This window comes from Cajanus cajan, chromosome 7, assembly GCF_000230855.2.
Source record: "Cajanus cajan strain Asha chromosome 7, NIPB_CcT2T_4, whole genome shotgun sequence".
Lineage (NCBI taxonomy): Eukaryota > Viridiplantae > Streptophyta > Magnoliopsida > Fabales > Fabaceae > Cajanus > Cajanus cajan.
The window spans coordinates 4,352,479-4,371,341 of record NC_138523.1 but is presented as its reverse complement, the minus strand read 5'-3'; the positions used below and the strand labels follow the sequence as shown (position 1 = coordinate 4,371,341).

At 27.2% G+C, this 18,863-nt stretch overlaps 2 protein-coding genes and 1 non-coding gene across 6 annotated transcripts in view; 2 read left to right on the top strand and 1 right to left on the bottom strand.

The window, feature by feature from the left end:
• LOC109807842 (ubiquitin C-terminal hydrolase 13) overlaps positions 1-3,776 on the top strand; it is a 36,115-nt gene extending 32,339 nt beyond the window's left edge. For all 4 annotated transcript variants that reach the window (XM_020370518.3, XM_020370509.3, XM_020370525.3 and 1 more), the window contains exons 28-32: positions 1,242-1,325; positions 1,796-1,912; positions 2,451-2,525; positions 2,671-2,757; positions 3,349-3,776. In XM_020370518.3, the coding sequence (XP_020226107.1) occupies positions 1,242-1,325; positions 1,796-1,912; positions 2,451-2,525; positions 2,671-2,757; positions 3,349-3,390 (405 nt within the window). In that variant the 3' untranslated portion in view covers positions 3,391-3,776. The remainder of the gene's footprint in view (positions 1-1,241; positions 1,326-1,795; positions 1,913-2,450; positions 2,526-2,670; positions 2,758-3,348) is intronic.
• Positions 3,777-11,314: 7,538 nt separating this feature from the next.
• On the bottom strand, positions 11,315-11,773 carry LOC145949753 (RING-H2 finger protein ATL70-like). Its single transcript, XM_083060631.1, has one exon. It carries the CDS (start codon positions 11,771-11,773, stop codon positions 11,315-11,317), a length of 459 nt encoding a protein of 152 aa, XP_082916757.1.
• A 3,524-nt stretch (positions 11,774-15,297) lies between these two features.
• On the top strand, positions 15,298-15,383 carry TRNAY-GUA (transfer RNA tyrosine (anticodon GUA)). Its single transcript is given in 2 exon segments — positions 15,298-15,334; positions 15,348-15,383. It is a non-coding gene; the product is annotated as a tRNA-Tyr (tRNA).
• The last annotated feature ends 3,480 nt before the right edge of the window (positions 15,384-18,863 follow it).

Sequence of the window (18,863 nt, the reverse complement as noted above, 5' to 3'; positions counted from 1 at the left end):
CAAAAGATAATGTTGAGAGATATAATTTTGTTCCTCATGAAACGTGACATCCTGAGACAGAATTTCTTAGATGGAGGATGGTAATACTTATTCCCTTTTAGGGTATAGGAGTACGCAACAAAGACACTTCAAAGCCCTAGGATCCAGTTTTCCCTTGTCTTGACCATGCATGTGGACAAGAGACACATTTGATGGAAATGAACAAGATAGGATAGAAAGAGGAAACTATATCCATTGGACTCTTAAATTCAAAATTTTCTATAGGGTATTGACTAATAAGATTTGTTGTGAAAACAACTTCCCCCCAAAAAACCTTTTGGAACATTTTTTTGAAACAATAGTGCTCGGATTTAGTCTAAGTGGTGCCTATTTTTTCTTTTTGCAATTGTATTTTGTTGAGGTGTTCGGATATAAGTAGACTCATGAATTATTCCCTCTTTCTGACAAGGAGTAATGACTTGATTGAAATACTAAAGCAGCCCCAAAAGAGACCGCAACTAGGACAAGCTAGGGGCAAATTCAATTAAAATGGCTTTCCAGCATAAGGCTTTTACTAATCTAGATACCACTAGATTCGAATGAGGGAGGAAGACATTGAGAAACAATTTTGGATACTTGAGGGACATTATGGATTCCTGGTCACACCCTTGACAAATGCCCCATCAAACTTTCAAGCTTTGTTGACTGCATGAAGTACTTAAACCCTGTTTTGGAGAAGTTTACCTTTGTCTTCTTTGATTATATTTTGATCAACAGTAGGAATTGGGTTACTGATATGCAGCAAATTTAGCAAGTATTGCAATAAAATCACCCAAGGGTGACTAGGAAAAAAAATGCAGTTTTGCTCAAACATCCTATTTGGGGCATGTCTTATCATAGGAAGGATTAGCGCAGCTTACCCAGTGAAAGTGGAGGCTGTGTTCTAAAGATCTCAGGAGCTTGGCTGGATTCCTATATTTGGCTTCACTCATTACTACAGAATATTTGTTTGGGAAAATGGCAAAATTGTCAATCCCCTGACAAATTTGTCAAAAAAGGACTTTTTCATAGGGGAAACAAGATCTGTTAGCATTTGAAGATATGAATTCTGCCATCGTAGCCCTTCCCATTTTGGCAGTTCCGAATTTTCCTCACCATTTATCATCAATGTCATTTTCTGTCTTGATATGGTGGTATTCCTTTTTTCCTAGCACATTATTCTTCATTTTACAACTTTTATTCTCAATTTTTTTTTGCTGCAGATTCCTGAAGAAGAGAAAAACCTTGGCCCTCATGATCGATTGATCCATGTTTATCATTTCTTGAAAGACAATACTGAAAATCAGGTGCTTTGCCCCCAACTTTGTTAAATATAATTTTTTTTTTTTGGTTAAACATCTTTTTTATTCCCATAAATATGCAAAAGGTTGTTTTAGCCCCTCATTTAAAACATCAACTTTTGGTCCTCCCTTTTTAAAAAATATGTTAAAGTTTATCTTTGTCATTATTTTTGTTAATCTAGTATTTGACATCTATAGGTTTTGTAAAACTAAGACTTACGGGACTAACAGTGTTTGATGACATGTTTGCTATTGACTAGGCATCATTGTTAAATTGGATTAGTAGAGTTAGTGGCGGAAATGAATTTTGACACATTTTAAAAAGAGAGGACCAAAAGTTAACGTTTTAAAAATGGGATCCTAAACAAACTTTTACATATTTACGAGGACAAAAAAGATGTTTAACCCATCTTTTTATAAAATTTTCTAACATTTGCATTTTTTTTTTTTGTGTTGGTGTGCTTCGAAAATAACAGCAAGTTCAGAACTTTGGACATCCTTTTTTATTGGCTATCCACGAGGGTGAGACATTAGCTGAAGTCAAATTGCGAATACAGAAAAAGCTGCAGGTCCCAGATGATGAGTTTTCAAAGGTAAATATTGCTAATCTGATTGAATTGTGTTCTGCTTTTAGGCATTTTGTTGCAGTTATGGGCATGTAGTTAGTCACATTAAATGGACTATTAATTTCTTCTAGTTTTGTTTGGTTGAACTTGAAAGACTTCTGTCTTTACAATGTTTGAGCTTAAATTCTAAGGGTGGGTAGTCATTTTGCTTTGTGATACTGAAGCATGTTACTTATTCTGAAACCTTATTGTGGTTTTGTCAAATAGGTATAAATATAATTTAAATTATTATTTGCTAACACAATAAATTATGATGCATAGCGATCTGTGTGTATTAAATACTTTATATTTCATCTAATATAATAAGACAGGTTCATATGAATACATATATTGTCAAGTAATTGAATTTTAGAAGTCTTCATAAAATTGTTTCGATATTGCATTTCAGTCATTTGACCAAAATCTTTTGGGTGGGAACATTTTAGCATCTCTATGATGGTTATAATGTATTTTAGCTTCACTATGGTGATTAATGATTTTCGTCCCTCTTGCTTGGTTCTTTCAGTGGAACTTTGCATTTGTGTCATTTGGTCGTCCTGAGTACCTTCAAGATATAGATATTGTTTCCACTCGGTTTCAGGTCTGTCAATCTTCTCTCTCCCCTGTTATTTTTACCTTTAGGTTGTGATTGACTGGTTTTTTTGAGTTTGAATCTGTCCATGGAATTCAGAATCAAAATGTTCCTTTTATACAAAATTAAGTTAAAATACTGTTTTATTGTTTAGAGAAGGGATGTCTACGGTGCATGGGAGCAATACCTTGGACTGGAACACACTGACAATACTCCAAGAAGGTCGTTTGCAGCCAATCAGGTATAATATTATCATGAAACTAGCTTCTCATTCCTTTGAGGAATGGGATGTAGGTGGGTTTATGTGCCTTATCTTGAAATAGGTATATCACGTGGTGGATGATGAGTCACTGGAGGAAATTTCTTACAATTGCATAAATTTTAAAATTTAAACAATATGGTACCATAAAATCTCCCAAACAATATTCCAGAGGTGGATTTACTACTGGATCAGTCTTATGAGTCATTCACGCCGTGTGAACAAGAACTTTCAAGAACTGAGTTTATACAGCTAAAAAGGAAGAAAGTGGATTTATTGCAGAACCCACATAAAGTTAATTAAGAACCTAACTTAAGTTCTTTCATTGGAGCAAAATATAAAAAGGTTCTTGAATCTCCATAAAATGTACATTAAGAATGCAAAATGGGTTCTACCATTGGATATATGTTCTTCACCTCTGTAAAATAATTGAGTGGGGGGATGTACTTGGGGCACTGCAATTTAAAACAAAAATGATACTGGCAAAAGTAAATATAGATTGTTGTAATCTCACTGGAATTTATATAATTGCGGGTTTCAGAAACCTACAATGATTATTTCTTGATTTTTCAGAATCGTCATGCGTATGAGAAGCCAGTAAAAATCAATGACTAGTATGTTTCATCTCAATGAGTCAATTTTACAGTACCGTATGCCAGCTGCACTTGAAGCGTTCTGAAGGTAACAAGGAAAGCAGAGAAGCTGTCTCTGTTGAAATCCATAACTTTTTAGCTGAGTGGATGGGGGTGGGCATAGCCTTGAATAGTGATTTAAACTCGTCTTGAGAGGTCATTTGGTACATAACATGTTGGGGTTGGGTTTTGTATACAAGGTATAGTTAACTCTTTTTTGTGACCCACTTTACCATTGTGGGATTTTATCAGAGGATGGGGGAAATATTTAATATTTCTGCAGGGGCTAACATGTAAATTTTCCTCATTCCTTTTTTCTCCTAAATTTTTGTTACCCTACTGATTATTAAACATTTACTTTTCCTTCTATGTCTCATCGTCGAATAGCTGCTCTCGTCTTTAAATACCTTTGAACATGCTGGTTTTTACTTGGTTTTGCTCTTCACCTTGTGTTATGTGTGTTACGGTGTTTTGCAATCAAGGTATATTAAGTTTGTTACTTCCGGAAAATCTCCATGGAAGAGCTGCTGCATAGTAGTATTCACGTAGCAAAGAATTGCATTCATTTAGTGATTGTTTTCAGATTTATAAAGTTATTAGTCAGAAAGTTCACTTAATATGACACTTTCGTGTTTGGCACGAATTTTCAAAATAATTTTTTTAGCATTATTGATTCTCAAGAATGTGATGTTGATTCTCACGAGTGGCGAAGGGCGAGTAGATTTGTTGATTCAAAGTTCATTGTGTTTAACTTCCAGTAGATTTGTTGCTAGACGATGTTTAGATGACTTAATTGAAATAAATGGATCAAAGTCATCTTTCTTCCCAAAAAAAGAAAAACTATGTTTAAAGTTATAAAAATATTTTCTATATATAATTTAGAATAACTATTTAGGTGTTTTCACTTTACAAGAGTTTTTTTAATTTATTTCTTAAACGGGAGTGTTTTTAAAGATTTTTTTTTCAACAGAATGTGGTGCTAAACTTATTTAGGATCACTTATGCTAGCATTTCTATTTTTTATTACAAAAATATTTTTTAACCTGTTTTAACTTTTAAATGAGATTTAAATATTTTTCAAAAAAATATCAATAGTTAAAAATATTTTTGTACTACAATATAATTTATCGTAAACCTGAAATATAATTAATGTTAAAAAATATATACATATTATAACTTAAATTGTTTATTTTTATAAATTATAGCTATATAAAATAAACATTCCATGCATTGTAAAGATTTAGATACTGGTTTACATTAAATAAGAAATAATTGAGTTCAAGATGGAATATTCTTTTAAAGATAGTGTCCAAGTTTATTGCTCTGGGCCACAAAACATTAGCTTTGCTATATTTAGGTTTTGTTGAGCTAATATATTTTTTTATTATTATAATTTTTTTATACATCAATATATATTAACAATAACAAGTTTATATTTAGAATAATAAATAAAATAACAAATACTTATTGTTGATATTATGTTTTTAAGAAAAAAATGAAAATAATGTTTTTTAAAAAAATCTTTCTATTGCGAACTGATTTTTAACTGGTTTTTACCCTTTTTTTTCTTCATTTTTTACAATTTCTTAACTGATATTTTAGTTCTTTCATTAGATTTTTGTCATGTCGATTTTGTGGTTTAATTAAACCAATCAGATGATCGATTTTTGGGTTTTCAAAGCAAAGTTGAGAATAATGATATTGTCAGTGGTCCTATTTTGGACAAAATACTTTGTTCGTATCCAGTCGTGAAACTATTGAGAAACTTTCCCTCTCGAAACTAATCCCAGTGATATAGTTTCTCAAATTTCAAAAGCAGGAGAAAATGATGAGTTAATTTTGCTGGCTTGCATAATTGCATTACTTTTAAAAATTAAAAAAATATCCATGCATTACCTTTGAAATCAGGACTGTATTAGAAATTGGATCCATTAAAAGAAATTTAAACCAATTATAAAGTAAAACTTAGATGAATCATCATCATAACCTTCATCATCCAAGACAGAAAGTGCATGCCCCAAGAGTAAGAGGGCCATCAACTGCACTTGCCACTAGACACAATTGTTTAATAAGAACACCACCAGACACAATTGTAGAAAATATTTTGGGTCAAATGAAATCAAAGGTTCATATATTTTTATATCAATAAATTTGTCCTCAAACTTAAAAAATGCTTGGATTTAGTCTTTTCTCTTAACAAATTCATCATGTTTTTTTAAAAGTTATAAGGAAATAAGTTCACATACATTTCAGAGTTTGAGAACCAGATTCCTCAATACAAAAGGTACATAATCTTAATCTCATTTGACTGAAAATATAGGAAGTAAAAACATATTTTCTCAATATATCTATACTCTCTTTATATATCTATAAAGTTAGCAATTGTTTGGCATTGGGGAGCCACAAGTGTCACTAACCATCTTGGCATTGGGAGTGTTGATGAAACCTTTGAGGGTTGGGTCATTCATATACAGGCAAATGCATGGTGGTGGTTGCTCCTTAAGTCTTTGGCAACACTCTGGTGAAGGTGGAGTTATGGAGGTGAAGGCATCAGCACATGGAACCAACTCCATTACGTTACAACTCTCTGCCACCGGCGCTTCTGCCACCGGCGCTTCTGCCACCTCTACTGCTTCTACCGGAAATAGACTAACCATAATGATGCACAACATCACATATGAAATCTTCATTTTCAGACTGAAGCAAATATGCATCAGAATCTCTTTATTATTTATAAGGGGAACAAGATAGAGGATTTTACCTCACTTACCCAAAATTTGCTTACATGAAATGAAATGAGTAAATTTTAATCTCTCCAAGATCTGAATATGAAATAACTTGTCTAGGGTTTTTTAATGTTTATTCCACTTGATTTTTAATATTTATTTCAAGATATATAAATAATATTTATTTTAAAATTTAGAAATTTTATTTTTGAAGTATCAAAATATTGATGTAGAACTACAAAGACTAATAAATATTATTTGAATTGAGATAATTATTTGACTATATATATATATATTAAATCATACGTATTTAACAAAATTACATAATAATATAAATAAAAGTTGATGATCTTAAAATTTTAAGAGATGATTATATCTTTTTACAACAGTCAAAATCCAAATTTCCTAATTTTATCGAGACAAAAATGTAGTGCAAATATCATTATAATGTGGTACAGTTGGTCAATGTGCCTTATGAAGGATTTGAGGAGCCTTTTTTTTTACTACCATCTTTGCTTTATAATGTGGTCTTTTTCTTGATCTTAAAATAAAGCATGTGGTGGACAAAATATCACCCCTATGAGCCACTAATGACCATGTCTAGTGCATAAAGAATTTTGCCAGAAGTTGGGGTGCCTTCTGAAGGATTTTAGGAGCTGTTGACTTTTATTTTCTTTCCCCCATCCTGCTACATTTTGTTGTCAGTTCATGCTTGATCCCACAGTACCTCATTTGGATTATTTACCACATTTTATACTTTTCTACGCTTAAAGAATAATTCATGTTTATGTTGGTATTAATTTATTAGGATCAACATCATGTCCTCTTGCTAGCATGCTTCAATAGTCAACATGAACCTGGAAAAAAACGCAGAGGTACATATGGCCTGTAGCAAAACCCTAAACACACTCTTATTAGATAAAATTTTATTAGATAAAACTTATTCAAAATCGCTAATTATTTTTATGGATTTCATTTTTTTATCCAACGAGCTTTTTTAATTTTGTAATTTCTAATAATTTTCAATTAGTATTAAAGAGTATTGGAATGAGTGTTTTAGAGTATATATTGTTAACATAACTTCAACTTTTAAAGGAAACCAGCATACTAACTAAAGCTAATAATAATAATAATAATAATAATAATAATAATAATAATAATAATAATAATAATAATAATAATAAATCATAAATTTTAATTAATAAAAAGTGTTAATTTGAACCAATGTGTTGAAGGGAACACAACCTTAGCTAAAAGGAAACCAAAAATATACCAACATAATAATATATTGGGTTCAAAGCAATATATATCATATTTCAAATTAATCAATTCAACAATAAGTTGAATCAAAGAAGCATATTGTAATTTTTAATTTCTTAATATTTTATCATTATATTTTTTGTTTTCAATAAATGATATGTTTTAACAGATAGTCTAAAATTAACTTCTTTCAAGACTTTGACATATATATATATTACTGAAGTCAATTTTGTTTCCCTCAACAAAATTTTCTTCACACACAAAAAAAAATAATCAAATCTTTACCAATATGTTTAATGAATCAAAATATGTTAGTACATATACAAGTTATATAATTCGCACACATGTTTGTATCATTCTTCTACCTAACCAAAATTATAAGGACATATTAGTAAGCAGATCAAAACATAAATATTACATTAGGCGATCCTAGAGATAACATCAGTGATCTATGAAAATGTTAATGGAAAAAAAAATATTTATAGAGAAAACAAATTTAACAAGAATTTTTTTTTAAAAAGCCAATATTACAAATTAATGTCAAATATTTATTTCATACGCTACAAAAAAAAATTCATTAATTTGTAATAAAAATTGGTACCTATATTACCGTATACATGCATTTAGAAAGAAATAAAAAATCCTATTCAGTCAAATAAAAAAAAATCCTATTAATTATATTTTAAAAATTTACTAAATCACTAAAAGTTGTTAACATTAGATGTTTAATACTCGTGTTCTTTAATGAAAACGAGAATTCAATTTTTGATTTGGGTAATATTAGGAAGAAAAAAAAAACAAAGACAATATGAAGAAGTGATAAGGAAGAGAAAAATTTGTTAGGGTGTCTCACATCATTTATAATTAAATTAGTACTAAGGAAAGATTAATAAAGTCATTGGTTGTAAATGTAATTGTTTATTACTTTTAAAATAACAATAAAAACCGATAAAAAAAAAAACTATTACGAAGGAAAATAAATTATATTGTGATAAAAAGAGAAAATGATACAACTATTTCAAAATTACTGTGTTATTTTTTGTGGCTGAAATTTAAGAAAGAAAATATCATTTTTCCAATTCTGAAACAGTACCAATACAATTTTTTTTATCCGTAAAAATCAAACTCAAAATTAATATTAAAAAAATTACAATAATTCATACATTTTGTTCAACCAATTGATTTTGCTCAACCAATTGAAGGAGACCTCCTTAATGAAACCAATAGATTTAGACATTGAATCTATATTGTGTTATTATCTTCATAATGAAATCTATAAAAGTATTTCAGAAAAAAAAAATATAAATTAAAAATAAAATATTTCATTCTCTTAAGTAAATTTCATTAAATATAAACTATTATATATATATTTATAAAATTAAAAAAAAAATACGAGCCAAGACCCCCAAGATAAAACCTAATAATTCATTTTTTTATAACTTAAAGTTTATAATAGAACAAGTTTGCATGATCCCATGCAAGATTAAAACTAAAAGAAAGTTGCACACTAATCTCTCCTTAGATCTTTTTAAATGAGACATATCTCTCCTTTAGTTTTTAAATGAATACTAATCTTTCTAATTTATTTATCTAAGTGACACATACAATCTTAAGATAACATCATTTATATACTATATATTAAGAGAGAACAAATTATTAATATAAGTGTCAACAATTAAATGAGGCTTGATTTTTACTCAATTTTAACTTCCAAATCATATCCTAAATATCATACATGTTATGATTTAATAAATATATCAACTTCAAGGAATAATTTAAAAGAATAGGCTAACAAATTATTACTTTCAGAATTGAAGAACGATGGAAATTTTCGTAAAGAAGTAAGAACATTGCATGTAATTGAAAAATGAAGAATAGACATGTATATAACTGATAAAATATGAGTTGAATTTTATTCTTTTTCTTTATCTCACTTTAACTAATGATGTGTGTCATTTAAACATACATTAGGAAAGGTGAGTGCAATAACCCCATAAACACCTCTTTAATTAAAGATTTTTAATGAAATTACGGGTCGTCTATCTCGTTTTCAATACAAGTCTAAAAACAAACTTAATTTGATTCCAAATAACTGGTACAAGAAATGTTACATATAGTGACATACAAAAAGTATCATTATAAGTATAATATATGTAGGTATATGTCTATTTGACATATAGTTACACACAATTTTAGTGTTGATTTTGAATGAGATTTAATAATATATTTTGTGTGTCACTATAGTCTATACCTACACTTTTTAATAATATACTAACATATTGTAGTTATTGTGTCGGTAAAAGTAATTTTTAATAACATTTATAGTATCATTATAGGGTATGTGTCACTATATGACAATTTTATTGTAGTGAATAAACTTGTCTATGTAAACACTTATGTTTTTAATAGATAATTGTATATCAATAATATAAAATGAACTTGTTTCTAATATTTAAAAATCGCCTCTTTGTATCAACATCAGAATAAGCACCATAAGATGTTAATATCTTTGAAAAGCTACTCCTAAAACATGTTCTAACTCCAATAAATTAATAACAACCAGAATCCTGATGAGAAATGCCCCCTCTTAATCTATACATATAAAAACTGAAAAAAGAAAAAATAAACTAAAAATAAACAGGGTTTAAAGTTGTAGTCATAGCTGAAGCAAGTTTAACTATAAATATGCTGCCAAAACTTCATAGGAGTATTTATTTTTGGTCATGTGTTTCAACCTTGCAGACAAAAACCACAAGATATTCTCACAAATTCAATGTCTAGATGTATATTGGATCTGTTTCTGAATCAGAAAAAAAGATATTTTCTCCATTACACTTTATCGACAGAAAGCACCATCTTTATATTGTAAACAAACAATTAACTAAATCAAATTCACCAAGTTGCAGAATCCTTGCATAGATTTCCTTGGTGTCCGTAAAAAATTAGAGACAAATATATATAGGAGATGCTTCCACAAGAAAAACGACAGGTTCATGAAGTCTATCAAGAAAAAAGTAAGGAGCTCATCTATTAAGGGTTAAAAATGAACACATTATGTTGAAAATTTTTATTAAATTTAAAACTTAAATAAATGTTTTATTTATTTAGTTCCCTGTTTGTAACGTTTTAAAATTACTTACTATATATATATTCATATATTTTTTATTAGTTATGTTACATTTCCCCGTTGCAAACTATTATAAGGAATTGCATTTTGCTACTATTTATGATTCAATATTCATTTTATATTATTATTATTATTTATTTCCTTTTAACCTACTACCAATATGGTTTTGTACATGTTGAAGTTGTTCCTCTTGTGTAGCATTATACTAGTTGCATTAGCTCTAGAGCTACACACAAGACACGATATTATAGTGTGTAAATTATTTTTCTATTTTTATTAAATATCCTTTGATATTATTATTAAAGTGTTTTATATTTTGAAGTAGTGTTTTTTAGTTCAAAAATTCTTTACTACACACGATTAATATTGATGGATTGTCATAATTTAGGAGAGAAACACGTTACAAATTAATCTAGTGCAATAGATCATGTATTTTTTCTCTAAAGATAGTGTTTAGTGTATTTCAATCTAATCTTTCCTGATTTCTTATTTATTTTTGTCTTTGTTATTTTAACTTATTATTTATTGATATTCATCTTAATATAATTTCATCAATAAATAATCTTTTTTACACATTAATGTTAGATGACCTATGCTTATAAAAAGATGGTCTAGTAAGAAGAAAACTAATTAAGAAGAGTGATGATCACCTGAAAAGATTTGAACAATGGTAATAACAACACTTCAGACAATAAGAAAGTTAACATTTGTCTCAAGAGGGACGCATACAAAACCTTATACCTTCTTTTTGGTTGGGGATCGGAGTATGGTATTCTAAACAGATACAAATTCTTCTATTTAATCATGTCTTGTGTTGCCAACCGAGTGACTTCAACAGAAGTTAGCAGTGGAGAATTTCGACACATGGGACATGAAAGGTTCACTTGCAACCACTTATCAATGCAATCTCTATGAAACAAGTGACCACAATGAGGTAGAAGCTTCAACCATTCCTTGTCCTTGTAATCTGCCAAACATATTGAGCAACATGTTATTGATTCTGGATTAGATTCATGATTCTTGGCTTCGGAGTACAGTATCACTGGATAATTGTTCACAATGTCATTTCTCTTATGAACATGGATAGTTATTGTAGTAGAATCATGTTGCATGTTTTGCATGCTTCTGTAGCGGCAGTAATGGCAAATGAAAGTTGTGATTGTGAACACTATGAGAATCCCAATAGGGAAATAGAAAAGTACATATTCAGCCTTCCTCATCTCTGAGTTGATATCAATGGAAGTGTCGTTCATGATCCTTAACTTGAGCACGGATAATCGATGGAATGAGCTAGGGCTAAGAAACTTAATAACCAATCCTTGCAAAAGTTTCAATTGTTTGTATTTTGAGTGACAAACCTGAATCAAGTTTCTTATATTTTTGTTTTCAAGTTCTTAAATTAGATAATAACGTGTGGATGTTTTCTCTAACGTTAAATTGCCTGCCTTTTTTTTTGGTATTGCTTTGAAATATATGCTGAAATTTGGAAAAATAAAATCTCGTATATCATTATTTAAATTGCATTTAATTATATTTCACAACTTGGTGGAAAGAGACATTTATTGACAAAAGAATACACGTTTTGGTTCAAGGATATAACTCTTCATTTTTACGTCTGTTCATGAATAGACTTATCTTTTCATGAAATAATGTTTCCTTTTGTGAGAGAATAATACAGCTTTTCATACAAGCGTATTATCATGAAAGGATGCAACCTTTCATTCATTTTGAAACTCTCACTATTTTTAAAATACATTCAAATCTCATTAATTGTTCCAAAAATAACATGGTTTCAAATAAAGATATCCAGTGAGTTCAACCTTTACTCAGTAAATCATGTATTTCAATCAATTTGAATAATGCTGTATGTGCAAGATTTGAATTTATATAAAAAAATTATTTTTTATTCAATCATAATTCACACATATATTATAGTAACACAATATTTTTATTAAAAATTACTTTTACTTATATTATATAAATATATTTTATATTTGTTAAAAAATATAAATATAAATTATAATGACATAATATATGTTATTGAATTTCATTATTAAAATTGTGTAAATATATATTAAATAGATTTATGCTAAACACATTTTTTAATGTAACACTCCCAGTAATTTTTTTAAAATAGTGAAAGCATATAATATTGCATGGAATAATAATAATAATAATAATAATAATAAATAAAAATAAAAAGACAATAGATAAATATTATAACTTGAAGGGATCTATGCATTGAAAACGTAAAAATCTCAAATTCTCACTTTTATCATTGACAAAAAGGATGGATGACCATCATTTTCAATGTTTTTTTCAGACAATTAATCATCAATTATTACGTTCTATTATTATTAACTATTACAAATTGCATGCAACAACTAGGCACACACTCTTTTGTCATCTAAAGTATTTTATTTTATTTTATTTTTTCAATTGTATATACTAATAAATAAATAAATAAATTTCATTATATTATATATAATTTTGTAAATAAATATTCAATGTAAAATATTTATGATTAAAAAAATATTTGTATATTTATTGAATTATCTAATTAAGCTTGACGCAATGGGTCAAACCCTTAATAGGATTAGGTTGGACTTTAATAAAGATTATCTAAATAAAATCAAATAATTTTAGCCTAAATAGCAATGTTATCGGACTCAATCTGGTAGGTGACTCGATCGAGGTATCCAATCGATGGGTTAGAGATCAAATCATTGAGTTACCAATTTATGTACATGACTTTATCTATATTAAAAAAATTATAAATAATTCCACCATATAAAATTTTATGTTTCAAAAAATATTATAAACAGGTAAAAACATATTATAAAATTCCTATGAACAGAGACATTAAAATTTTGAAGATTATAGACATTTTCATCAAATCAAAATCAGAGCAATTAAGTAACATAATAAATAAAATTAAAAAAAATTAAAAACTCATGCACAAGTACCAATAGAGCAATCACCACTCCGTCTAACCAATAAGTAATAGAATTTTTTTTAAAAAAATTAGCTAAATTACACTTTTGGTTTTTTTATTTTTACCACTCCGCAATTTTGATTCTTTTATTTAAAATTAGAGACATATAATCCTTCTAATATAAAAAATAAAAATAAAATAGAATTTTGGCCCTACCATCATATTGATATGTACTAATGATTAAGTTTTAGTGTTTACTCATACTTAAGTTATATAAAATTTAGTAACATGATATTTTAAAATAAAAAATTGAAAAAATATACAAATAAAATTTTTATTATTAAAATAAATATCAATCATTCGTAAAGCTAGATATAAACAAAAACCTTTTGTATGTTATTTTTAGTTTTTATTCTTATACATCCACTGCAAGAAAATTGTTATATAGTGACACACACCCTATAGTGATATTATTCATGTCACTAAAAATTATTTTTACTCACACAATAACTATAATATATGCTGGTATATTATTAAAAAGTGTGGGTATAGGCTATAGTGACACACAAAATATGTTGCTAAATCTCATTTAAAATCAACACTAAAATTATGTGTAACTATATGTCAAATAAACATATATTGTACTTATAGTAACACTTTTTGTATGTCACTATATGTAATATTTCTTGTAGTGATCATGTCACTAAATATCATATCACTTAAGTGGTAACAAATCATCAAATAACGCTAAAATTTAACAATCAATAAATATCAAATTAATGGAAGGACCAAGATTTCGTATTTAAAAAAATATGGAGATCAAATGTATCTATTTTAAAATAAATGAACCAAAACTTCGAATTGACCAAAATATAGGTACCAAAAATGCCATTTACTCAACAAAATTAAAATATAGTTAATGACTCACACATTAGAGCAACATCACACTGTCATATAATAAGTAGAACTCGCCATTATATGTGAGGATAGATGACAAATGATCACAAACATTGAAAGTTATGTCATTGTATAATAAGGAGATGATAAATGCATTGCACCAAAAAGGTCACACGAAAAATTCAATTTATTTTATGAAATTTGATTGGATTCAAATTTGGTTTTGAAATTGAACCAATTCACTTCAAACTAAATTTATATATACTAGTGAAAATGAAATACTTCACGCCTCATCATAAAAATAAATAAATAAATAAAATTGAAATGATAAAATTAAAAAAAATGTATAGTTATCTTCATAATATAATTAAGAGACATAAATGTAGTTAAATAAAATAATTAGGAGTAAAAAAGTAAAAAAAAAAAATTGAACACCAAAATAAGATATTGTTTTTATTAATGTTATATATTCATATAATTTTATTTATAAATTTAATATATTACTCGTATTCATATTTTTATCTCGTATATTTAAAATTATCTCATAACTTATACATTTTTGTATGAAAATTATATTTAATAAAAAATTACTTATTGGTTACTATTTAAGTAAAGGTAGATATATTATTACGAGGTTGTATAAATTTATCTTTAATAGTAAATTTTTAAAAAGTTAAACTACTATTAGCTATATAATGTCTTATAAATACTTTAAATTTAAAATTATTTTTATTGTATTTTTATATATTTGATCATATATTTAATATTCTTTACAAAGAATAACAAACGAATAAAACTTAAAACCAAATTAAATTCAATAGAATATAATCACAATAAATAACCATCAACAGACACTTGTTTTTTTTTTTTTTTTTTGTTAATCAGAACAGCCAACGGTCATTGTAAAAGGAAAGAATAAACTAAGATCGAAAGAATTGAATCAAACCGACCTTAGCTCAGTTGGTAGAGCGGAGGACTGTAGTTGTTGAACAGACATCCTTAGGTCGCTGGTTCGAATCCGGCAGGTCGGATTTTTATTTTGCTTTAATCTTTCTAATTATATCTTAATCCATTGCTCATATTCACCATTTTAGAAAGAAAAATACCTATATTTAAAATAAATCTTTTGAGTTATGTTATGGTTGCCATTGTTTCTAAAACATTTTTATTTTAACTTTCTTTTCATCAATATATGTATTTTAGGGGTCGATATACTTCTATCTCTATTAAAAATAAAATAAAAATAAAAATTAAGTAATAAAAATATATTTGATTTAATTAGTATTATAATTAGTTTATTAGTTTCAAGTTCTTGAATTTGATTAGAAATATTATTTTTTTTCTTCTAATTTTTAAAACCAGAAAGGTATAGTGATCAACAAAATATGGAGATCAAGATGATTGTTAAAAAGAGTATTTTTTTTATATATTAGTATAGATTAATATAGATAGAAATAACTCATTAATTTATCTTTTTTTTTCTTTAAAAAAAAAACTAAATTAACTCATTTCATTAATATGTAAAATAATGCAAAGAGAGATATAATGGGAATCGTGATGTCGAAAATGTAATTGGATTACTTGGCTAAATTATGAGCAACCAAAATATGAATCTAATCCTATAATTTTTAAAACTATTAACAAGATGTTTAAAACTCCTAATTAAAGTCTTGAACTCAATAACATCCAACACATAATCATTAACATTATTAACAACTCTTTTTACATGCAAATTCAAAATTTATGTCCTAAATCCGTTTAAAAACTATTACTTCATATTCATTGGGTGTAAGAAGATAAGACTCATTAATTTGTCTATTAATATATATATATATATATATATATATATATATATATATATATAATATTTTTATTAAGTTAAAATTAATATTTATAATTATTAATTGTAGTGTAACATTATAAAATTATAAATTTTTATCATTAAATCATTTTTTTAGGTTCTTTTGGTTTCAATAATGCGAATTTTTAGTTTTTTTTTATAACTACAATACTTAAAATATATTATAAATATTACGAAGCACATAATTATAAACAAAAGTGTATAAGGAGTTATTCTTGAATTTATATTGGTTTTGCTACGATGAAGGAATGCTCTCAATTACTATAATAAGTTTAATATGTTGGATACTCAAGATTCACACACACGTTTTTATATTGGTATGGTATTGTCCACTTTGAACTTTGTTTTTTGTCATCTTTTAAAAGGCTACCAATGGAGACTATGTGTACTTTATAAATTTTTTTTGTCATGATCCAATAATGTGAGACTTTGTTTGTAACTTAATACAATACTCTTCTCAAAAGCAAGAAAAAATCTTGATCTTTTCTTAAATAAACAATTGATATAAACTAATGAAAAAGAATGTCTCTAAAAAATAATTACAAGAAAGAGTTAGAAAGAAGTACCAAACAAGTGTAATAAAATAAAATAAATCAAATATATTAAGTTAATGTTTCATCTAAATTCTATGTGTTTTAAAAGTTGCTTAAAATTAAAATTTAAAATGAGAGTTGTAAACTTATAATTTTTATCATGGTTTAATGATCATAATAGTGTAAAAATAGTTACATTGTTAACTAATTAAATATCTAAGTTGTTATCACTTTTTACTTATTTATCACAAAATTTAATAATTTATCAATAAAATGATTCTTTTTGTTTTTTTTTTATTATTATTGCATATTTGGTTCTCAAGAGGTGAATCTAAGTATCATTGTGTTGAGAAAATAATTCAAATTTTAAATAAATTTAGTGAGAGAAAATTGAAGGAGTTATTTTAGGAATTTGTAATCTTTAGGATATTATTTAGATTTACAAATTGTTATTTGTTTTAATATCTATTAGAGATTTATTTCCTTTTTTTTCTATTAGGAGAATTGTATGATTCAAATTTTGTATTACAATTTTGCTCTATATATAGAGAGCTAAGAAATAAAATATGTGTATGTTTTGTTTAATCTTATTATGTGAGGAGAAGTTTTTCATCAGTAACATTATAGCTTTGGAAGGGAAAACACAAAAGTTTGAGATATCGTTATTTGATGGTAAGACAAATTTTATGATTTGATAATGTATCATTCAAGATATTTTAGTGCAACAATGTCTTGATCAAGCTTTGGAAAATGAAACGAAATGCCATCAATGAAAGAGAATGGAGTCAGATCCAAAAGAAGGTTGTGAGCACGATTCAATTAGCTCTTACTCCTAAGATCAAGTGCAATGTATTAAAGGAGACAACACTGAAAGTCTTGTAGGAGAAGCTTTAGAGTGTTTATGCCTCTAAGTCGTTGACCAATTGCCTATGTTTGAAGATGAATTTGTATCAACTCAAAATGGAGATAGGAGAAAATCCTCATGATCATATTAATTATTTCAATCAGCTAGTATGTCAATTGCTAAATGTAAATGAAAAAATTCCTAATGAAAAGCAAGCAATGTTGTTGTTGGCTTCACTACCAAAGTCTTATAAATTTTTCGTTCAGATATTACTTATAGGAAAAACATCGTTGAAGTTAGATGAAGTGACATCAGCTCTAAGAAAAAAAAATGAAAGAATGATAAAAAATGAGAATATTGATATTGAAGGTCATACATTAACCGTGCAACATTCTAAGAAAGGGAGAAGTGGTTCATGGAGACAAGATGGGTCAAGAGGAAGATCAAATTTTCAAACACATCTAGAATGAGATATGAGTAACATGCAATGTTACTATTCTGGAAAGAAAAGTCACGTGTAATCAATGTATAAAGAAATGAGAGAGGATCCTAAAAAATTGAGAATTAAGGGGAGAGATGAGGACAACTTTCAAGCTAATGTAACCCAAAACCTTTATGACTATGAAGATGTCTATTTGAAAACTATTGAGGAAGTTGCTAAATCAAAATGGATAATGAATTATGTTGCCTCAAAACATATTTGTAGATATCAAATGATGTTTCACATTTTCAAACTAATGGTGAGTTTGGTCAATTCAAGTTAGGAAATGGTGAAAAATAGAGGTTAAAGGCATTGGGACTGTGACAATGAAACTTCCCAATGGTGTCATCCAAACTTTTGAAGATGTGAGATATGTACCTTTTGTTGCATATTATACAATTTATTGGGAGAATTGACATCACATGACTACAGGTATGTTAGTTCAAAATGGGGATACAAAGTGTCTAAAGGGAAGCGTTTAATATTGCAAGGACAAAAGAATGAAAAATAATCTTTTTTACTTAGAAGGACATGTTTTGAGAAGATAAATATTTTAATCAACTATTATTTGGAAATTTTAATTAAGGGAGAATTTGTTGGAAAAATAATTCAAATTTTAAATAAATTGAGTGAGTGGAATTTTAATGAGTTATTTTAGGATTTTGTAATCTTTAGGAAATTATTTAGATTTATATATTTTTATTTGTTTTAATATATTTTAGAAGTTTGTTTCCTATTTTTTAATTAGGAGGAATATATGATTCAAATTTTGTATTCTAGTATTGCTTTGTA

Excerpts from the sequence above, each read along its gene's own strand:
- LOC145949753 (XM_083060631.1), bottom strand. The coding sequence starts at position 11,773 with ATGAACGACACTTCCATTGATATCAACTCAGAGATGAGGAAGGCTGAA.